Raw genomic sequence first — 19,301 nt, 5'->3', positions numbered from 1 at the left:
ATTATAAGTCTATGAGATGTACACCTTAACTTACAAGTTTAAGTTGTACACCTTAAACTTGTACAGTGTTATATGTCAGTTATATCTCAGTGAAGCTGATGAAAGAAAGGCCTACAGAAGTAGAATTAACTCAACAGGAATGGATCCCAACTATTGCTCCTGAGCTAAAAGCAGTTGGGGGCTTAGGAGCTAGAGAGTCCCTGTGGAGATCCTGCCTTGTCACTGCCATGGAGCTAACACAAGTCTAACTAGAGACTTGACGGCCCACAGTGAAGACCTTTAATGACGGAGCACGTCTCAATCTCTGTTTCTTTCCCATTCCTGTTCAAGGATTGTGCACCTCTGAACTTTTTTTCTTTTTAGTCTTGCTTTCAGAGGTTTTATCACATTCTTCCCAACTTTAGCTTTCTGCCCAGCAAGAAGCCTTCTAGCTAATAAAGCAGCTGTAATACAGGAAGTTGAGGTTGTTTTTATTTAAAAACAAAACAAAATGGCTGCAGTAGAACATTGGCATTCATAGCTTCAACTGTGAGCCACCCGGAGGGCCCCTAACTTGTGGTGATTCGTAATTTTCTGAGGGTAAGTCACTTAGTTTAATGAGCATGTCTGACACACCTCCCACATCTAAAATTCACCACAGCTTTATTCAGCATTTGCATGCCAACTAACTTTGACAATGATAAAAACAGATTTTCTTGTGGGAGACTTGCCTGAAAAGAAACCCAGCTACAAATGCTGTAAAATAAATGAAGATTAGGTAAACAGACCTAAGAAGTTATTTGTAAGTTTGAAAGATCTTAAATTTTTCTGGACTTGCCTCACAAGAGTTGGCAGCATTCAGACATGAAAATTAAGGCAGAATCTTCTCTGGCTTTTGATAAGTGATGTCTTAGGGTGTGTATCAATTACTGCACATTAACTTCTTCTATGGGGCTATGATTAGACAATATCATATTGCCTTTTCATAAAGAGATATAACATCACAAAAGAGAGACCAAACCTAAAATACAAAGATCATAAAAAGGACAGATTACTGAAAGCAATTTTTGGTGTTTGTTTTTTCCTTGTTAGTACTCTAGTTAAATACCCAGATAGCTTACTATAATTCCCAGGAAGTAGCATTCATCATATTTTCGAAAGCGCTTTCATACAAGAGAAAGATGATGAAAGAGATTCTACCCACTGGAGAATCAGATGACCAGGATGTGGGACACTTAGGAGCTGACTGTCATGTCTAATGTCTTACTCACTGTTCTAACACACACCACATGACGTTTTGGGCAAGCCTGGCAGAGGTAGACAGGAAGTTGAAGAGCCTGAGATAGCACCCGACTTCCTGCTAGCTTACTCTGGAGGCAGAGCAGTGCGAGACTGCCTAGGTTCAGATCAAGTTATTCAACCTCCCTATATGTCATTTTTCTTATCTGTTAAATGAGGATAATGTTACCTGTCTCTTTGGGTGAGAGATGTGAGAATTGGTCCATAAAGAAAGCTGGGCACTGAAGATGCTTTCGAATTGTGGTGCTGGAGAAGATTCTTGAGAGTCCCTTGGACTGTAAGGAGATCAAACTAGTCAATCCTAAAGGAAATCAACCCTGAATATTCACTGGAAGGACTTGCTGAAGCTGAAGCTCCAGTACTTTGGCCGTCTGATTCAAAGAACCAACTCATTGGAAAAGATGCTGATGCTGGGAAAGATTGAAGCCGAATGGAGACGGGGGCAACAGAGGATGAGACAGTTAGATCATTGACTCAATAGACATGAATTTGCTCAAACTCTGGGAGATAGTGGAAGACAGAGAAGCCCAGCTTGCTGCAGTCCATGGGGTCACAAAGAGTTGAACACAACATAGCGACTGAACAATAGCAACTTGGGATGGCAAGACTAAATGTATATAGAATTCTTAGCACCTGGGAGAGAGTAAGCTGTTACTATTGCTATAGTCATTGCTGTTATTTTTGTTGTGATAAAGAAGGGTCTGTCCAGTTGAGTCATAAAAGAAAAGGGGAGCGCGGCTGATTTACAACTGTTAGTTGCTCAGGAGAAAAAAATTGTTTTACTGTGTGATCCAGATATAATTAAATTATAATTTAACATTGTTAATTAATGTTAACACTGGGTCCTGGAACTGAAAAAAACACTGCTTTCTCTCCTGCATGTCTGGAGAAAACTTGTAGTCAGTGAGAGGAAGTTGCCAGCCGCTTCCGTCTGTTCCATCTCCAACATATTTGCCCTTCTCCTCCCCCTTCTCATCTCGTCTTCAGGTTTAGATCGCTTGGTCTGGAGCCTGAAACTCAGTCAGGTATTGATTTAGTCTCCCATTATCCCCCTTCTCCCCTTCCTGTCCCCACTCTCACTGTGGATTTTAATCTTAGCCTGGCTTCTGACTCTGTGTGTGACCATAAGCAAATTACTTTGACCTCAATTGCCCAACCTTTAAATGAAATAAAAATGGCTCTGCCCATTCAGAGGACACCTGGAGAGATTTATGGAAAGGGCAGGTGTTGAACATTTTCAAATTTCTTGAAAGAAGGATTCCTGGACACGATGGATTTCATAGCATAAAGGCTGTTTCCCAAGGAAGAAAGTTCTTTATTCCAGTACATGGAGTTTATCCCCTAGTAGTGTCAGAGCTTTTTCATTTCAGCTCTGCTATCACGAGCCTGTATGTTTTTTAAAATACTGTTTTTTAATTTGCCCCCCTCTCAAATATTCACAGGCACTAATCCACGTTATGGCTTTACAGACAGTAAATTAAATTATATGAATTCTGAACACAGTTTTTGAGCTGTAGAGAGTCTGCAGCCTTTGAAACCACTAACTTAATTTTGTACAACTCTTATTCAGTAACTCAAAAAGAGCCAAACTTTTTCCTTTTGAATTTGGTTTAAAAAATAATGATAAATTACTCCCAGGCAGTGGTACTATGTGCCAGATTTTTTCTGGGGCCTAAATCTTCTGTCTACATTGAAAATCTCCCAGAGTTAAGCAGTAAGCAGTGCTAATGAAGATGTGGTATATAACAGATTTTACCTTAGCTACAGCCTTGTGGTCTCTGCTGTGTGACTTTAGGCTGGTCACTTAATCTATATGAGTTTAAATTTCTTTATCTGCAAATCTGTATCCACAGTAAATTTATGAGAGAATTAAATGAAGTCATCTTTACTGAGCACTTTTAAAGTATTTGTCTGCATGTAAAATCCTACATCTAAAACAGCAGATATAAGTGGAAGATGATTAATTCTGATATACTGTCATTACTTAAATTAGACTAAGCTCATTCAGGGCAAAAGCTCTGTTAGCATGTTTCATAGACTCTTCTTCCACAGTAAATAAATATTTATTGAGAAAAATGAATGATTTTCTAAATTATTTTTAATTCACTTCAACATTTTGTCACATGCCTTTGAAGAGCCTTGATTTAAACAAATCTTTATCATTTGAAGATGTTGTGTGTGTGTATGAGTGTGTTTAAAACAACACAGACTCAATGGAAAGAGGATGATCAAACTGAGCAGTTGGGTTGTTGGGGTTTTTTTCTGTGTTTCCTTTTTTTTTTTTTTTGATGGGGAATTATTGTTTTAACAAGTGTAAGAAAACTGATTTTCCTTTGTCACTTATAAATTTATTTCTAAGACAGGATTTTAGAAATCTTTAGAGTAGTAATCACAACATTTTCAATATATGATACCTTTCCATTTTTATATTTTCATGTGCATTTGGATGTATGTATATATACATTGGGTTTTTTAAAATTATAGCTTTAATTATATCATAATCACACAGTATATCATCCTGTGGTTCTGAAATAGGAAAACCTACATAAAAATCAATGCTGCTTATTCTTTGTGGTATTGGTTACTATTTCTCTGATCTTAGGTATTTTGTAACTGCGTGTCTTCTTCAGCTATTTCTAAAGAGATCATTCTAATCTTAGATTTTAGAGGCTGTCTATATAAGCACACTTTAACTGTTTTCTTTTTTTAACAAAATTCATTCCTTTTACTAAACTGCTAAAATAAAATAAAACTGTTTTCTAAGGATATGTTCTCCCACAATTAATGCAGCGTGCATCAAGTATCCAGCCTCTGTGCATGTGTAACAGACCTTTGAAAAAGGAGGAAACATTTGCTAAGTTTTTCAGAAGTTAGAAGCAGGTTAACAGTCTGATGCGTATAAACCAAGTCTTTTGGAAGACAGACTGCCTTCCTTAATCTGTGGTAGTTTCTTTTTGGTTCTTGTTTTTTTTCTGCTGCTCATAGATCCAAGAGTGTGTTTAGATGCAGGAAGTGCTCCAAAGACACTCTAAATGGTACCAAGCAATGACACTAAAAGTGCCCCCCTGCTACCCAAAGAGTTTTCAGAAATACCTTGGTTACCCTTTCTGAAAGGGTTACATTTTTTCAAAAGTTTATCTGCAGTGTGTAAGTTTTCAAAAGCTGTTACATTCTTATGAAAAATTACTTGCTGTAACTTTCTGTGGTTGATGATGCGCTAACAAAAACCATTTCAGTATTACCTTCATTAGATACCTGCTAGCTTATGAGCCCAATAGGTTGTTCCGTGGGCTTCTCTGTAAATGCCCTCTACTTGAATTTACCATTACTTATGGATTTTACATCAGTGAAGATTTTGAAGGATTCTGGCCCAGTTCAGTTTCTTGGTTTAATAGAGGTTAGAAATTTGAAAAGATTCTTTGATGATGATTAAAGTGCAGTTCACACTGCCACCCCTTTGATTTGAGTGCTGAAACAGCAGATGTGGTAAAGCCACACTGCTCTAAGCCAAACTGAAGTGTGCTGCTCCGTGCTCACCTCGGTGAGTTCAGCTCCCATAGATAGCGTCAAGGAGGAGTGGATTTCCCTCCTTTGCCATGTTGGAATTTACTTTGTCTTTAATATAAAGCAATACATTTTAAATACTTAGAATCTGTGGATTTCAGTATAACAAACTGAACTTTTCATTTGTGTCCTACCACTTGCTCAATAATCACAATCACAGGTAAGAAGGCCAGGTTACCTCTTTTGTTTTAAATTGTTGAATGTCTGTCTCCCTGTATTACAGATGATGCTCTCTGCTTTATCTGTAACTACTTTTTCTAAAATGACTATGCTCTTGCATTTATTGGTTTACTGAAATGATTACTTTAAGACTGAGTAAAACCAATGGATAAAAATAAACAAGTATGAAAGTCTCTTTCAAAAGTATCCAGCATGGATGGACAACTAGGAGTACTTTGCCCTTGTAGCATAGCTCTTTGTGGAGCCTTAAATCTTGTGTGTGTAGCCCACAAAGCACATGTTAATATTAAGTTGTTTTTAAAGTGATGGAGTTGCATCACCATGATTTTTCTCTGCTCTGTGGGATATCATGTTGCTTTAATATAATGAGTCCTGGGCTCCTAAATTTCTTTCTCCATGCTGGAAATGATTACATAAAACTGGATGGCTATATCTGAAGTCTAATGAATCTTGAGAATTTCTTATTCTTCAAGAAAAATATTATAGACTTTTCTTATTCTTTGAGGAGGAGAACTTGCATTTGTAACAAGTTTCTGTTGAAGATATCAGTGATTTTACGTTTTATATAGCATTCTGTTTGAAAAACAAGCAGCCTCTCTCGGCTGCAAGGTCTGTGTTTTAACTTTGTGCAGATGTGTGCTAAAAGAACATGATGTGCTTATTTGTTGCATTTATGCTACTTTCTTACTTTAAGTAAGATGGATGAAATTACATATTAAATAGAAACAGCAGCTCAGACAGCAGTCCTTAGCAAACTGAAAAAGCCTTTCAGAGACAGTGAAGAAAATGAGACTATGATTTTAATAACCCATGGACTTTTGAGAGAATTGTCTACTTAAATACATTTATATAATAATTTCTCTGTTGGATTCATCAATGTTAACTCTCTAATGTTTAAAACTAATCTGTCATTAAATCGCGTTGGTGAAATGTTACCCAAAGTATTGTTTTATATCTTAACCAAATATAACACTTTAATTTTGACATAACTGCAGTTATAAACAGACATACACTGATGTGTCTAGCATGAAACTCCAGTTAGTGAAAATAGCTATGTGGCCTTGGGCAGGTTATTTAACTTCCCTAAAGCTCGGTTTTCCCTTTCTGTATGATGTGATACCTACCTTTTAGGATTATTGTCAAGATTAAATGAGAACATCTGTCAAGCACTATTTTTTCAGAACACGTTCACTCACACTCTAGTTCTAAGCTTCATAAAGTGCACTGTTTTTATGTGATACTTCTGAGCCAAAAAGTACTTTGTGTTGAGTATTTCTTATTTCTGAAATGAAGCCGTATGTTGGATATTATTTATCACACCTGATTCTAGAGTAAAAATTCAGAATAATGTAGAATAAGTTATTCTTAGTATAAAGAACACATGTTTATTAAGTGGCTACTGAGCAAAAAACATTGTTTCCTATGGTTTACAATTGAATATTTTTGAAATTAAATTAAAGAGAGGTCAAACTCAATGCTATTCCCCATTCATTTTATAGCCTCCCTTTTGTTAATTTCCATTTTCTGCAATCCTGTTGTAACTTTAAGAAAGTTTTCAAAATAAAAAGGCATCTGACTGTGTTGCATAGACATTTAAAAATAGGGTTGATCAATACTGAAGCATTAGCTTGGAGTACAATTTGGTGCTTTTTTATTGATTTTAATTACCAGTGCCCTCAGGCTTGTGTGTGTGAGGATGAAAATGATATATGAAATATGCACCCAGGTTAAACAGACCAATATTCTTTGTGCATCTGCAGCCACTATAAACAGAATCCTTTATATGGAAGTGACTTTTTTTTTTATTTTTATTTTTCCATTTATTTTTATTAGTTGGAGGCTAATTACTTTACATCATTACAGTAGTTTTTGTCATACATTGAAATGAATTAGCCATGGATTTACATGTATTCCCCATCCCGGTCCCCCCTCCCACCTCCCTCTCCACCCGATCCCTCTGGGTCTTCCCAGTGCACCAGGCCCGAGCACTTGTCTCATGCACCCAACCTGGGCTGGTGATCTGTTTCACCCTAGATAATATACATGTTTCAATGCTGTTCTCTTGAAACATCCCACCCTCGCCCTCTCCCAGAGTCCACAAGTCTGTTCTATACATCTGAGTCTCTTTTTCTGTTTTGCATATAGGGTTATCGTTACCATCTTTCTAAATTCCATATATATGTGTTAGTATACTGTAATGGTCCTTATCTTTCTGGCTTACTTCGCTCTGTATAATGGGCTCCAGTTTCATCCATCTCATTAGAACTGATTCAAATGAATTCTTTTTAATGGCTGAGTAATATTCCATGGTGTATATGTACCACAGCTTCCTCATCCATTTGTCTGCTGATGGGCATCTGGGTTGCTTCCATGTCCTGGCTATTATAAACAGTGCTGCGATGAACATTGGGGTGCACGTGTCTCTTTCAGATCTGGTTTCCTTGGTGTGTATGCCCAGAAGTGGGATTGCTGGGTCATATGGCAGTTCTATTTCCAGCTTTTTAAGAAATCTCCACACTGTTTTCCATAGTGGCTGTACTAATTTGGAAGTGACTTTAGTATCAGTTAGTTACATGCACACGCACACAAAAGTCTCCAAGTGGCCTCCTGCGCGAGTGTTTTCGCTATTGAGGCCAAAATATGTGCAGTACTTTGGGAGGTTTCTTTTAGTTACTTTATAAAATGCTGTTCAGGTTTCTTATGAATCTTCAACCCACAAATCTACTTTTTTGACCTTTTATTGGTTGGTTGTAAGCCAGAATCTTAGGGATTTGAGAGATGTTCTGCTGAATAGCCAGTTGCAGACCAATCAAACCAAGAGGGTAAATACCAGGGAAGTCTGCACATCAGGGCCGGTATTATTTGGGAAGTTGTGCAAGGAAGTTGGCTGCGGGCAGAGGTTGCCATGTGTCATCTGCCCCGTCAGTCAGAGCTATAGCAGCTGTTGCCTGTCACCAGGGCTGTTATGTGCTACTCACAAATGCCTATCAGCACTAAAGATACCACTGCCTGTCCACGGGCCCAGGAAGCTGTGGACACACTGACATAAAGTGTGTAACTCACTGGCCACCAGCTGGGATGGAAGCTCATTTCAAAAAAAAAGGAGCCCAAGTACTAACTCCTTAGTCTTTCATGAGACCCTTAACCAAAATATATTAAAGAAAATAGGTTGAATTTTCATCAGTCTGTTTTTGACTAAAATTACAACTTTGGAAATGTAGGAGGATTACACATTTGAACTCAAAGAGATACCCTGATTAAATGAGAGATGAGAGAGTTTCTGTACTAGATAGCAGACTATCACTACCAGATTATCACTAAAGAGGCCTTCTCTAGTTGAACACAACAGTGGGGGCGTGGAAAGACTGGCAATAACAAGCATTCCTTTTGTGATCATGCAGTAACCTAGCAAATAAGATACATCCCAATTCTAATCATAGACAAGCATCCAACAGTTTCTTTTTCCCCTGCCTGTATTCCAGAGACATCCTTAGAGGAAAGGATTTGGGGACATTAGGATCACTATCTATCTGATTACTGTGTTGACATTTTTAAAGAGCCATTAATCATAGGAAATGGAACTTAACCATGTAGAAAAGTACACAGCCAAGGAATATCAAGAAAGTAAGCTATAGCCTAATATTCAAATGAAATTGAAGGGAAATTCATCTTCAACCCTTTGTTTTTTTCTTGATTAACTCATTACTGAACTCCAAAGCTAAGTAATTGAGAGGCAGCTAAACAAACATGGGGAATGGTAAACATAGCAAAGGGAAATTGAGAAAGGCAAATAGTCTCCTAAATATTATAGGTATGTAATATATAAAGTATATAAAGTAATATTCACCTTCGGTTCAGTTCAGTTGCTCAGTCATGTCGGACTCTTTGCAACCACATGAACCACAGCACGCCAGGCAGTCCTCCCTCCATCACCAACTCCCAGAGTATACTCAAACTCATGTCCAAGGAGTCGGTGATGCCATCCAGCCATCTCATCCTCTGTCATCCCCTTCTCCTCCTGCCCCCAGTCCCTCCCAGCATCAGGGTCTTTTCCAGTAAGTCAGCTCTTCACATGAGGTGGCCAAAGTACTGGAGTTTCAGCTTCAGCATCAGTCCTTCATTGAACACCCAGGACTGACTCCTTTAGGATACACTGGTTGGATCTCCTTGCAGTCCAAGGGACTCTCAAGAGTCTTCTCCAATACCACAGTCCAAAAGCATCAGTTTTTCGGTGCTCAGCTTTCTTCACAGTCCAACTCTCACATCCATACATAACCACTGGAAAAATCATAACCTTGACCAGACAGACCTTTGTTGGCAAAGTAATGTCTCTGCTTTTTAATATGCTATCTAGGTTAGTCATAACTTTCCTTCCAAGGAGTAAGCATCTTTTAATTTCATGGCAATCACCATCTGCAGTGATTTTGGAGCCCCCCAAAATAAAGTCTGACACTGTTTCTGCTGTTTCCCCATCTATTTTTCCATGAAGTGATGGGACCAGATGCCATGATCTTAAGTTTTCTGAATATTGAGCTTTAAGCCAACTTTTTCACTCTCCTCTTTCACTTTCATCAAGAGGCTTTTTAGTTTTTTTAGTGTTTTAGTTTTAGTTTTTTAGTTTTTTTAGTTCCTCTTCACTTTCTTCCATAAGGGTGGTGTCATCTGCATATCTGAGGTTATTGAAATTTCTCCCAGCAATCTTGATTCCAGCTTGTGCTTCATCCAGCCCAGCATTTCTCATGATGTACTCTTCATATAAGTTAAATAATCAGGGTGACAGTATGCAGTCTTGACGTACTCCTTTCCCTATTTGGAACCAGTCTGTTGTTCCATGTCCTGCATACAGGTTTCTCAAGAGGCAGGTCAGGTGGTCTGGTATTCCCGTCTCTTGAAGAATTTTCCACAGTTTGTTGTGATCCACACAGTCAAAGGCTTTGGCATAGTCAATAAAGCAGAAATAGATGTTTTTCTGGAATTCTCTCTGTTTTTTGATGATCCAGCAGATGTTGGCAATTTGGTCTCTGGTTCTTCTGCCTTTTCTAAATCCAGCTTGAACATCTGGAAGTTCACAGTTCACATATTGCTGACACCTGGCTTGGAGAATTTTGAGCACTACTTTACTAGCGTGTGAGATGAGTGCAATTGTGTGGTAGTTTGAGCATTCTTTGGCATTGCCTTTCTTTGGGATTGGAAATGAAAACTGATCTTTTCCAGTCCTGTGGCGCTGCTGAGTTTTCCAAATTTGCCGGCATATTGCATGCAGCACTTTCACAGCATCATCTTTTAGGATTTGAAATAGCTCAACTGGAATTCTGTCACTTCCAGTAGCTTTGTTCATAGTGATGCTTTCTAAGGCCCACTTAACTTCACATTCCAGGATGTCTGGCTCTAGGTGAGTGATCACACCATCATGATTGTCTGGGCCATGAAGATCTTTTTTGTACACTTCTTCTGTGTATTCTTGCCACCTGTTCTTAATATCTTCTGCTTCTGTTAGGTCCATACCACTTCTGTCCTTTATTGAGTCCATCTTTGCATGAAATTTTCCCTTGGTATCTCTATAATTTTCTTGAAGAGATCTCTAGTCTTTCTCATTCTGTTGTTTTCCTCTATTTCTTTGCATTGATCACTGAGGAAGGCTTTCTTATCTCTCCTTGCTATTCTTTGGAACTCTGCATTCAGATGGGAATATCTTTCTTTTCTCCTTTGCTTTTTGCTTCTCTTCTTTGCACAGCTATTTGTAAGGCCTCCTCAGACAACCATTTTGCCTTTTTGCATTTCTTTTCCATGGGGATGGTCTTGATCCCTATCTCCTGTACAATGTCACAAACCTCAATCCATAGTTCATCAGGCACTCTATTAGATCTAGTCCCTTAAATCTATTTCTCACTTCTACTGTATAGTCATAAGGGATTTGATTTAGGTCATACCTGAATGGTCTAGTGGTTTTCCCTACTTTCTTCAATTTAAGTCTGAATTTGGCAATAAGGAGTTCATGATCTGAGCCACAGTCAGCTCCTGATCTTGTTTTTGCTGACTGTATAGAGCTTCTCCATCTTTGGCTGCAAAGAATATAATCAATATGATTTCAGTGTTGACCATCTGGTGATGTCCATGTGTAGAGTCTTCTCTTGTATTGTTGGAAGAGGGTGTTTGCCATGACCAGTGCGTTCTCTTGGTAAAACTCGATTAGCCTTTGCCCTGCTTCATTCCGTACTCCAAGGCCAAATTTGCCTGTTACTCCAGGTGTTTCTTGACTTCCTACTTTTGCATTCCAGTCCCCTATAATGAAAAGGACATCTTTTTTTATTCACCTTATGATTATGTAATTGAGGTCTTCCTTGGAGAGCTTCCATTTGGGGAGGAAGTCACTTTTTGATAATCCTGTCATCCTTTTTCTCTTGACTTCTGAATCCTTAATATACTTGATATGATTTAGTCCATGTGAGGCATAACCTTTGATGGAATTGGAGAATTCTTAGGTTGAGCATATGCTTGCACAGGTTACGCTGTCATCATGGGTACACAGAAGTAAAGAACAGAGAAATGGCATATGGATAAAGTGATTTGTTTGTCAAAAGCTGGCAATCCTTGTTGGGTATTTTACTGGATTTTGATAGCAGCAATTCATTGTTTGCCTAATAGCTAATGCAAAGAAAAGTTTTCCTAACTGAAATTTGGAGAAACATGAAGCAAACATAAGTATCCTTATTTAGAAAATATATCTGGCACTAAAGTCTAATGAACATTGCACTGTAAAACGTTTCTGATGCTGATTCTGAGCAGGAGCTTCTTTGGAAAGTAACTCAAAAACCTCAAATCATCCCCTTCCTTTTTTCTCCCAAGACAGATCATCTTTATGGCATGGGGCACATGGTAGATTTTCAGTAAAGACCAGTTGATTGATGTATGGATCTGAGATGAATAGGAGTGATCTATATAAGGAGACTGGAACATAAGTAATATTATTAATATGTGGTGGGGGTTCTTGTTTTTCTTCCTCTGCAGGTTTTTGTCATTCGTTGGAGGGACACTATATGAGATTGGAAAGCCAGAAATGCAGCGAAAAATAGATTTATTCCTTGAAAAAGAAGGAATAGAGAAAACTGCAGAAAGATTGCAAACAACAGTACACACCTTACAGGTCATCGTAGATGGTCTTAGCCAGCCCGAGAGCTTTGACTTTCGAACAGGTAAACAATGAATGTGAATATCTTTCACTTGTGTAGCTCACAGTGATCCTACACCACAGGATCCTCCGTTTTGCCTTTCTCTCCATGAGAAAACTAGAGCACAGTGACCTTCCTTCAAAGTCATTGAAGCTAGTACCAGAGCCGAAGTTGAGGCCAGGTCTCCAGACTCCTCCTCCCAGGCTTATTTCCCATCACACTAGGCTAAACACATCATTCATGTGCTGCCATGTTCATGGAGACACATTTTTCATAAACCTTTTATAACTGTTTTTACCTCGTAAGAGTCAGAAGTCCAAGGTAAAGCATTCAGTTCACAGATTAAAGTGAATCTTCTTTCTAAGTTACAGCCTTCCAAGTTCCTGGATTCTATGTCAGTGAACACTGAAGAAAAAAGATACTATCTCACTGTTGATTTTCCTTCTAGTTAAAAGTCTCATGGCTTTCAGCACAGGTAGATGGTGAAGGAAGTTTAAGAGCCATAGTTGTTGAGAGCGATGACCCGGTGAGAAGGAATTAAGGTATCAAATGACCTACTTCCCAAGGAAATTTGACTAGGAAGCCCTGAGATTTAAATGAATCTGTGCTTGTCTCACATCATCTTTATGATACCATGTTTACGGCTTGGGTCATTTCATGCTGGGTTATGCTGTGTTGAGATGGTTTCTTTGAAAAGGTTTGGGGGAATTTGTGTTCATCTGTCAAGCTCAATGTACCATTCCCTCAATATCTGTGTAAATTTGAAATTAATTTTAAGGTTGGAGAAAAATAAAATGAAACATAGAGTAAGACCTATGCCAAAAATGTAGGAGTAGAAGCCTCCTGGGTGGTCCATCCAATGCAAATCCCTCACCCTTTGCATTTATTCTTAGGTGTGAATTCCATAGGTGTTGTCTAGCAGTGAGAAGTGGTTTTCAAGCAGGGTGGGAGTACTGTCCCTAAAACCACTACATTAGAAGGTTGGCAGATATGCTCTGTTCTGGCTTTTCTTGTCCATCTTTGTTTTTTCCGTCTTGATGTTGATTGTTCCGTGATCTCAGTTACACTGTAGACTCAGCACAAAGATCAGCACTCAGATCACACAGCTGAGTTAAACAGCCAACAGCTAAATTGGTCTTTACCTGATGATGCCTCTAGTTGAGCAGAAATGTACACCTGGGCTCTGAATTGAGCTTACCAGTTTCTGCAGTATTTATCATTGTTTCAAGTGAAATGTCAAATAGATCTCTTTGGAACTTACTTTTGCCCTAGCATAAGTCACAGGTTTCTAGATGTCTGAGAACTTTTATTTTAACACTAAATACATCAGGAAGAAAAGCAGACAGTCCTACGTTTACAGGAGCAGATAGTATTTTGAATGTTTCTGCGTTTATGTTACATCACTTTTTTTTCCTCCGTTTTCTCAAAATTACTTCCTTTCTTGCCTCATTCTTTCTTTATACTCATCCTGTCTTCTGTTTTTCTGGTGATATAATCAACTCTATGTTATTAACACTCTGGTCGCCAGTTAGTTTCCATAAATTGTGTTCATCAGAAGCAACCTGGTGACAGGGACTGAGCATGCAGCCTTGGCAATCAAAGTGTTAAAGTTTGCCTGGCACATGGAGGCTTTTCTGATTTCTCAGTGGCCCGGGCTATGGTAAATAGTTCTTGACTCTGATTTCCCATGAAAACTTAAGCAGCTGATCAGAAACCCTTGGGGAATTGTAGCTGCTGGACCTCTGTAAGAAAGAGGGACAGTTTCTAAGTATAAAAACAATACTTGTGGGGCCTCAGAGACCATCCTACCTCTGACCATGATCAACAACTTGGTTTCCCTTTACTTTGACACAGTCCTTGCCCAGTGTAATGGCGTATTCAGTGGACTCTTTATTTTTGGAATTCACTCCTGAGCATCAGATGGAATTCTACACAATCAATTCTAGTGTTAGCATATTCCTTTTTTATGAGGAAAATGAGATTTAAGGTTTAAAGAGGGGTTTTGTTTTGTTTTAAAGGTAAAAAGTGGATTTTTTAAAAAAGAAAACCTTGATTTCAATATGGTTAGGCTGGGGGAGGGGAACCAAGAGGTGACCAGTTGTTAATACAAATGTAAAGGATAGTTTTAACAAGTAATCAGGATAAAGCCAACAGCTGTGGAGGAAAAGGAAATGGAATGGGTGGAGGGGAAAATGAGGTCTTAGTAAAAGGAGATCCAAGCATAGAATGTGTTCTTTGTTATTAGAATCAACATTCAGTAATCCTAGGAAAGGGGGCCAAGAGGAGCATGGGTAAATGGAATCCACAGATAATCCAAAAGCCCTGTTTCAATTGTTAGTTGTAACCTTCTCCATCATAAAAACATTTGTTGTTGTTTTTGTTTTGCTTTAACTTAAGCCGTGATTCCTCAGCAGGCTTTGTGCCTGTCTTTGGTGGGGGGTAGTGTTAATGAACAGAGAAATGTATCTGTACACTGGCACGAACGAGGGAAAGAGGGCTATAAGAACTCGAGAGTAGAGATCTGTGCTTCATCTTTGTTTCTTGAGTACCTGGTAGAGTGCTAATAGGAGTTAATAAATGTTTTATGAATTGAACTGAAAGAGGAGAAAGGAGATAAGGTACTGGCCCATCTTGGTTTTTGAGCAATAGATAATCAAGAGTCCATTCTTTTTGACTGGATAAATTTATTCAAAGTGGATAGGAATTGATCCTTGAGTTCAAATTTTGGGGGGAGAAGTGAGAAAGAACATTTAAATTTCACCACATTTGACTAAACATTTATGGATGTTCTACCCACTTTAAACATTTTGAAAATTCAGTTACTTGGAGGAAAACTCCCACTCTTCTGGTAACAAGGGTCTTATTTTCTCAGTATTTGTGGTTTAGCCTTGCATGTTCATTGAGCAAATGTATTTTCTCATCTCCTCTTCATAAAGAAAATAAGACACTCTTTTGAGTCCCTTAATTGTATGGTGCTGATGTTCACAGGTTAGCAAGATAGAGTTTGGGGAGAAGATAGTGTTTGAGTAAACTTTCTTGAATTGTTTCTACTTTGCACATGCTGTTTCTCCAACTAGGATGCCTTTTTTCTGAAGGCAGGCCTATATCTTCAGCTCCTTTTATGTCTCCCCTTGATGCTTAATACTGGTCTGGGCACACAATTGATATGTATTCAATGCTTACTCATTAAATTATGTCGTGTCTAACAATGCCTTATTATTTATACACACTGTCCATTTTCCCCTTTCGTTGTAGATTTCGATAAACCTGATTTCAAGAGAAGCATAGTCTGCTTGGAAGACCTGCAGGTTGGGACAGTTCTTACAGGCAAAGTCGAGAATGCCACCCTGTTTGGAATTTTTGTGGATATAGGAGTGGGGAGATCAGGGCTGATTCCCATACGAAATGTAACAGAAGCGAAACTTTCTAAGACGAAGAAGAGAAGGAGTCTTGGACTGGGCCCTGGAGAAAGAGTGGAAGTCAGAGTACTCAACATTGACGTTCCCCGATCTAGGATTACCCTGGATCTCATTCGGGTGTTGTGAGTGTGTCCCTGATGGCCAGACAGTGGTTTTATTCCCTCACTTCTACAGGTTAGCAAGAATAAGTCAGATGTTTGTGAGCTCTGGATGGCAGATGAGAAGGAACTCACTTAATATCAGAAGTATTTTCCAAACATTTTCCTTATTTTCCTTTTGAATAAATAGAGAGCTAATTGCTTGATTTCCTTTCCCCTTAAAAAGAGCAGCTCACAGACACCTTTATGTGGCTTCATGTAGTAATGATTTTCTGACCAAAATTTTATTTTTTATAACTCATCTTTGAATCCTTTTGCATTTTGTATAATAGACTTGTTTCACTTCTACTTGCCAACTTGCCTTGCTGGACTTATGTGGAGTTATCTTCATAATTTAAATCGTATAATGTTTCTTGATAATAGAGTTGGCAGTATTTAATCCTCTCTTTTTATAGCCTTTTTTTTCCCTTAAATCAGGCCTTTTGGATTCAACTTGTGATTTTTCTCGTGCCGAGCAAACCAGAATATACCAATTAAACAGATCCTGATATGTTCATAACCATCAAGTGAATAGCTCAAATTACTTCTCAGAAGAATATATGTATTGATATCTACAATAAAATGTTGTGGTTAGTGATTTTGTTTTTGCTGTGTTGATTCAGTGAATTATCTAAGAGTCAGTCTTGATTGAAGTAGATATGGCACATACTCATACAAACTTTGTATAAGCCCCCTGTGCCTTTGGGGACAATGGAAGTCTCCAGAAATCCAAAGGATGACATTCTGTTTGACTTATCACAGAAAGGCATATTCTTTCATAAGCATAAATATTGAACTCCAAATGGGGATAGAAATGGCTGCCTTCTATGGATTGAATGTATCAGGTGTGAAGGGATAAAAAAACAAGTAGATAAAGCCAGTGACTCTTAACTCGCTCTTTCCCCCTCTCCCCCCCCCCCCCAGTGGAGATGGTAAATATTAGCAGGATCATAGAGGGTAAAAATGATTTAAACAGAGCCCACACTGGACTGATACCTTGTCCATTCTGGCTGCTTGATTTCCCTGAAGGAGTCATTTACATAACAGATTAAGTACCTGGTTTTTGTTTTTGTTTTTTTTAATGCATAGTGAGTAGATGATTACTAAAGAGGGTGACCAATCCTGCTTGTTTACCTGGGACAGTCAGTCCTGGTAAACCCCCATTGCCCTGTCATAATTTTAAATAGTACTTCTTTTTGTTTCCAAAGTGCCCCATTTTGTATAATGAATCATATGATCATCTTTGTAGATTCTTTACCATCTGAGCTACCAGGGAAGACCTTAATAGTAACAGTCGCTTAGAAAATGGTAAATCACACTATGTTTATTGATAGTTCTGCATGGTTCATGTTTCTCAAAATTTGCAGCCTTCCAACTGGTTTAAGTAGATCTTTTTAATGCCGTGGGTTCTTTAAAAGTATATAATGCAATTCCTGTTGGCCTGACGATTTCACTTCCGAAATGCTTTTTCTCTCTGTCTTAGTGGTCTTCAGCTAACAGTGGCTCTTAATGTTGTAACTTCAAGTCGGCCCTCCCGCTCACTCCTCCCTGCGTTCTGCCTAGTTCAGAGTTTGTAGATCATTGATGAGTGATGTGCATCTGAAGAGTCTTTTTTTTTTTTTTTGATCATTAAATCTGTGTTTATTTATTTATTTATTTATTTTTCCATTTATTTTTATTAGTTGGAGGCTAATTACTTTACATCATTACAGTAGTTTTTGTCATACATTGAAATGAATCAGCCATGGATTTACATGTATTCCCCATCCCAGTCCCCCCTCCCACCTCCCTCTCCACCCGATCCCTCTGGGTCTTCCCAGTCCACCAGGCCCGAGTACTTGTCTCATGCACCCAACCTGGGCTGGTGATCTGTTTCACCCTAGATAATATACATGTTTCAATGCTGTTCTCTTGAAACATCCCACCCTCGCCTTCTCCCAGAGTCCACAAGTCTGTTCTATACATCTGAGTCTCTTTTTCTGTTTTGCATATAGGGTTATCGTTACCATCTTTCTAAAGTCCATATATATGTGTTAGTATACTGTAATGGTCATGGAAGCAACCCAGATGCCCATCAGCAGACGAATGGATGAGGAAGCTGTGGTACATATACACCATGGAATATTACTCAGCCATTAAAAAGAATTCATTTGAATCAGTTCTAATGAGATGGATGAAACTGGAGCCCATTATACAGAGTGAAGTAAGCCAGAAAGATAAAGATCTGAAGAGTCTTATTCTGAAGCCTGCAGTGTAATTTCAAGCAAATGCTTTTTTTAAAAAAATTGAGGTATAGTTGTCATGTGACATTAGTTTCAAGCATACAAGATAATGATCTGATATTTGTATATATTGCAAAATGATCACAAATAGTCTGGTTAACACCCATCACCATACTCAGTCAAACAAATGCTTTCAGGGAAGGGGCCTTCTCCCTGGGCACTTTGAACACAGGAACCAGAGTGGTCAACAGTGCGACTCACCTCTGCTGACCTGGTAGCTAAGCCCTTGGAGACACAAGGAGGACTTGTCCTGTTCAGCCCAAACATGGTAGTGCTCTGGGAGAAGAGGGCTCATTTCACTTATTTCCTAACTCCATAATGTAGCATGATGCTTGGTGGTCAGTATATTCAACCAGTTCTAATTCCTGTTCTACCAGTAATCTACAATGTGCATTTAAGCTAGTACCTTTACTTCTCTGGGCCTTCTTTTCCCAAGTTTAAAACAGGGATGATGATAATAAAGCATTCATTTTTTCAAATTGTGTTGTTGGCCTTCTATGTGCCAGGCATTATGCTAGACACTGACCATACAATTGTTATAGAAAAATAGAGCTCCAAAAATGCCTTTATGGAGCTTGAAGTTTATTGAGGAAAAAAGAATCATTAAGAATCACATAAAATATAAAATCACAAGCATGATAAGCAATATAATAGTGACAGCATATAATAGATGAGTTGACCTTTACAGAAAAGTTAGAAAATGTTTCAGTGAGGTTTAACTGAGATGTGAAAATGACCAGAAGTTAACTGGGGCAGATGTTTTATTGACCTCAACAAGTTGTTTCTGATAAACGGTGGAGATGAAAGCCTTACTGGAATGGGTTTGAGAGAGTGTAGGAGGAGTTAGATTGGACATAGGGAATATAGATAATTTTTTCAGGGTTTTTTGCTGTAAAGGAAAAATAGAAGAGTGGCTGGAAGGGGAAAATGGAGTACAGGGAGAATTGTATCTTTTTTTAAAACAGAAGAAATAATAATATATACGAATAGAAAAGGTCCAGGAAAATTTGATACAGGAGGCAAAGAGGAGAATTACTGGGATGGGATCACTGGGTGGATGAGATTGAATAGATCTAGTGTACAAGTGATTGGTCTAAGATAGGGATACAAAGAGTCCATCCATAGTAAAGTAGAGAAGACTGAATATTGGGTACAGATGTAGTTAGGAAGATATGATAATGGATGCTCATGGGAAATCTCTTTGTATTGCTTCTATTTTCTCATTGAAATGCAAAAGAAGACTGAGACTGAAGTTCAGTGGGGAAAGGAGTT

General features: G+C 38.4%; 1 protein-coding gene across 1 annotated transcript in view; it reads left to right on the top strand.

Annotated features, from left to right (window-relative positions):
• The window catches only part of SRBD1 (S1 RNA binding domain 1), a 237,660-nt gene extending 221,315 nt beyond the window's left edge, over positions 1-16,345 (top strand). Inside the window, exons 20-21 of the mRNA XM_020903216.2 lie at positions 12,031-12,215; positions 15,447-16,345. Coding sequence (XP_020758875.2) covers positions 12,031-12,215; positions 15,447-15,736 — 475 coding nt within the window. The 3' untranslated portion in view covers positions 15,737-16,345. The remainder of the gene's footprint in view (positions 1-12,030; positions 12,216-15,446) is intronic.
• Positions 16,346-19,301: the final 2,956 nt, after the last annotated feature.

This window comes from Odocoileus virginianus, chromosome 2, assembly GCF_023699985.2.
Source record: "Odocoileus virginianus isolate 20LAN1187 ecotype Illinois chromosome 2, Ovbor_1.2, whole genome shotgun sequence".
Lineage (NCBI taxonomy): Eukaryota > Metazoa > Chordata > Mammalia > Artiodactyla > Cervidae > Odocoileus > Odocoileus virginianus.
The sequence above is the reverse complement of the archived record's forward strand: the minus strand, read 5'-3'. Positions and strand labels throughout refer to the sequence as shown.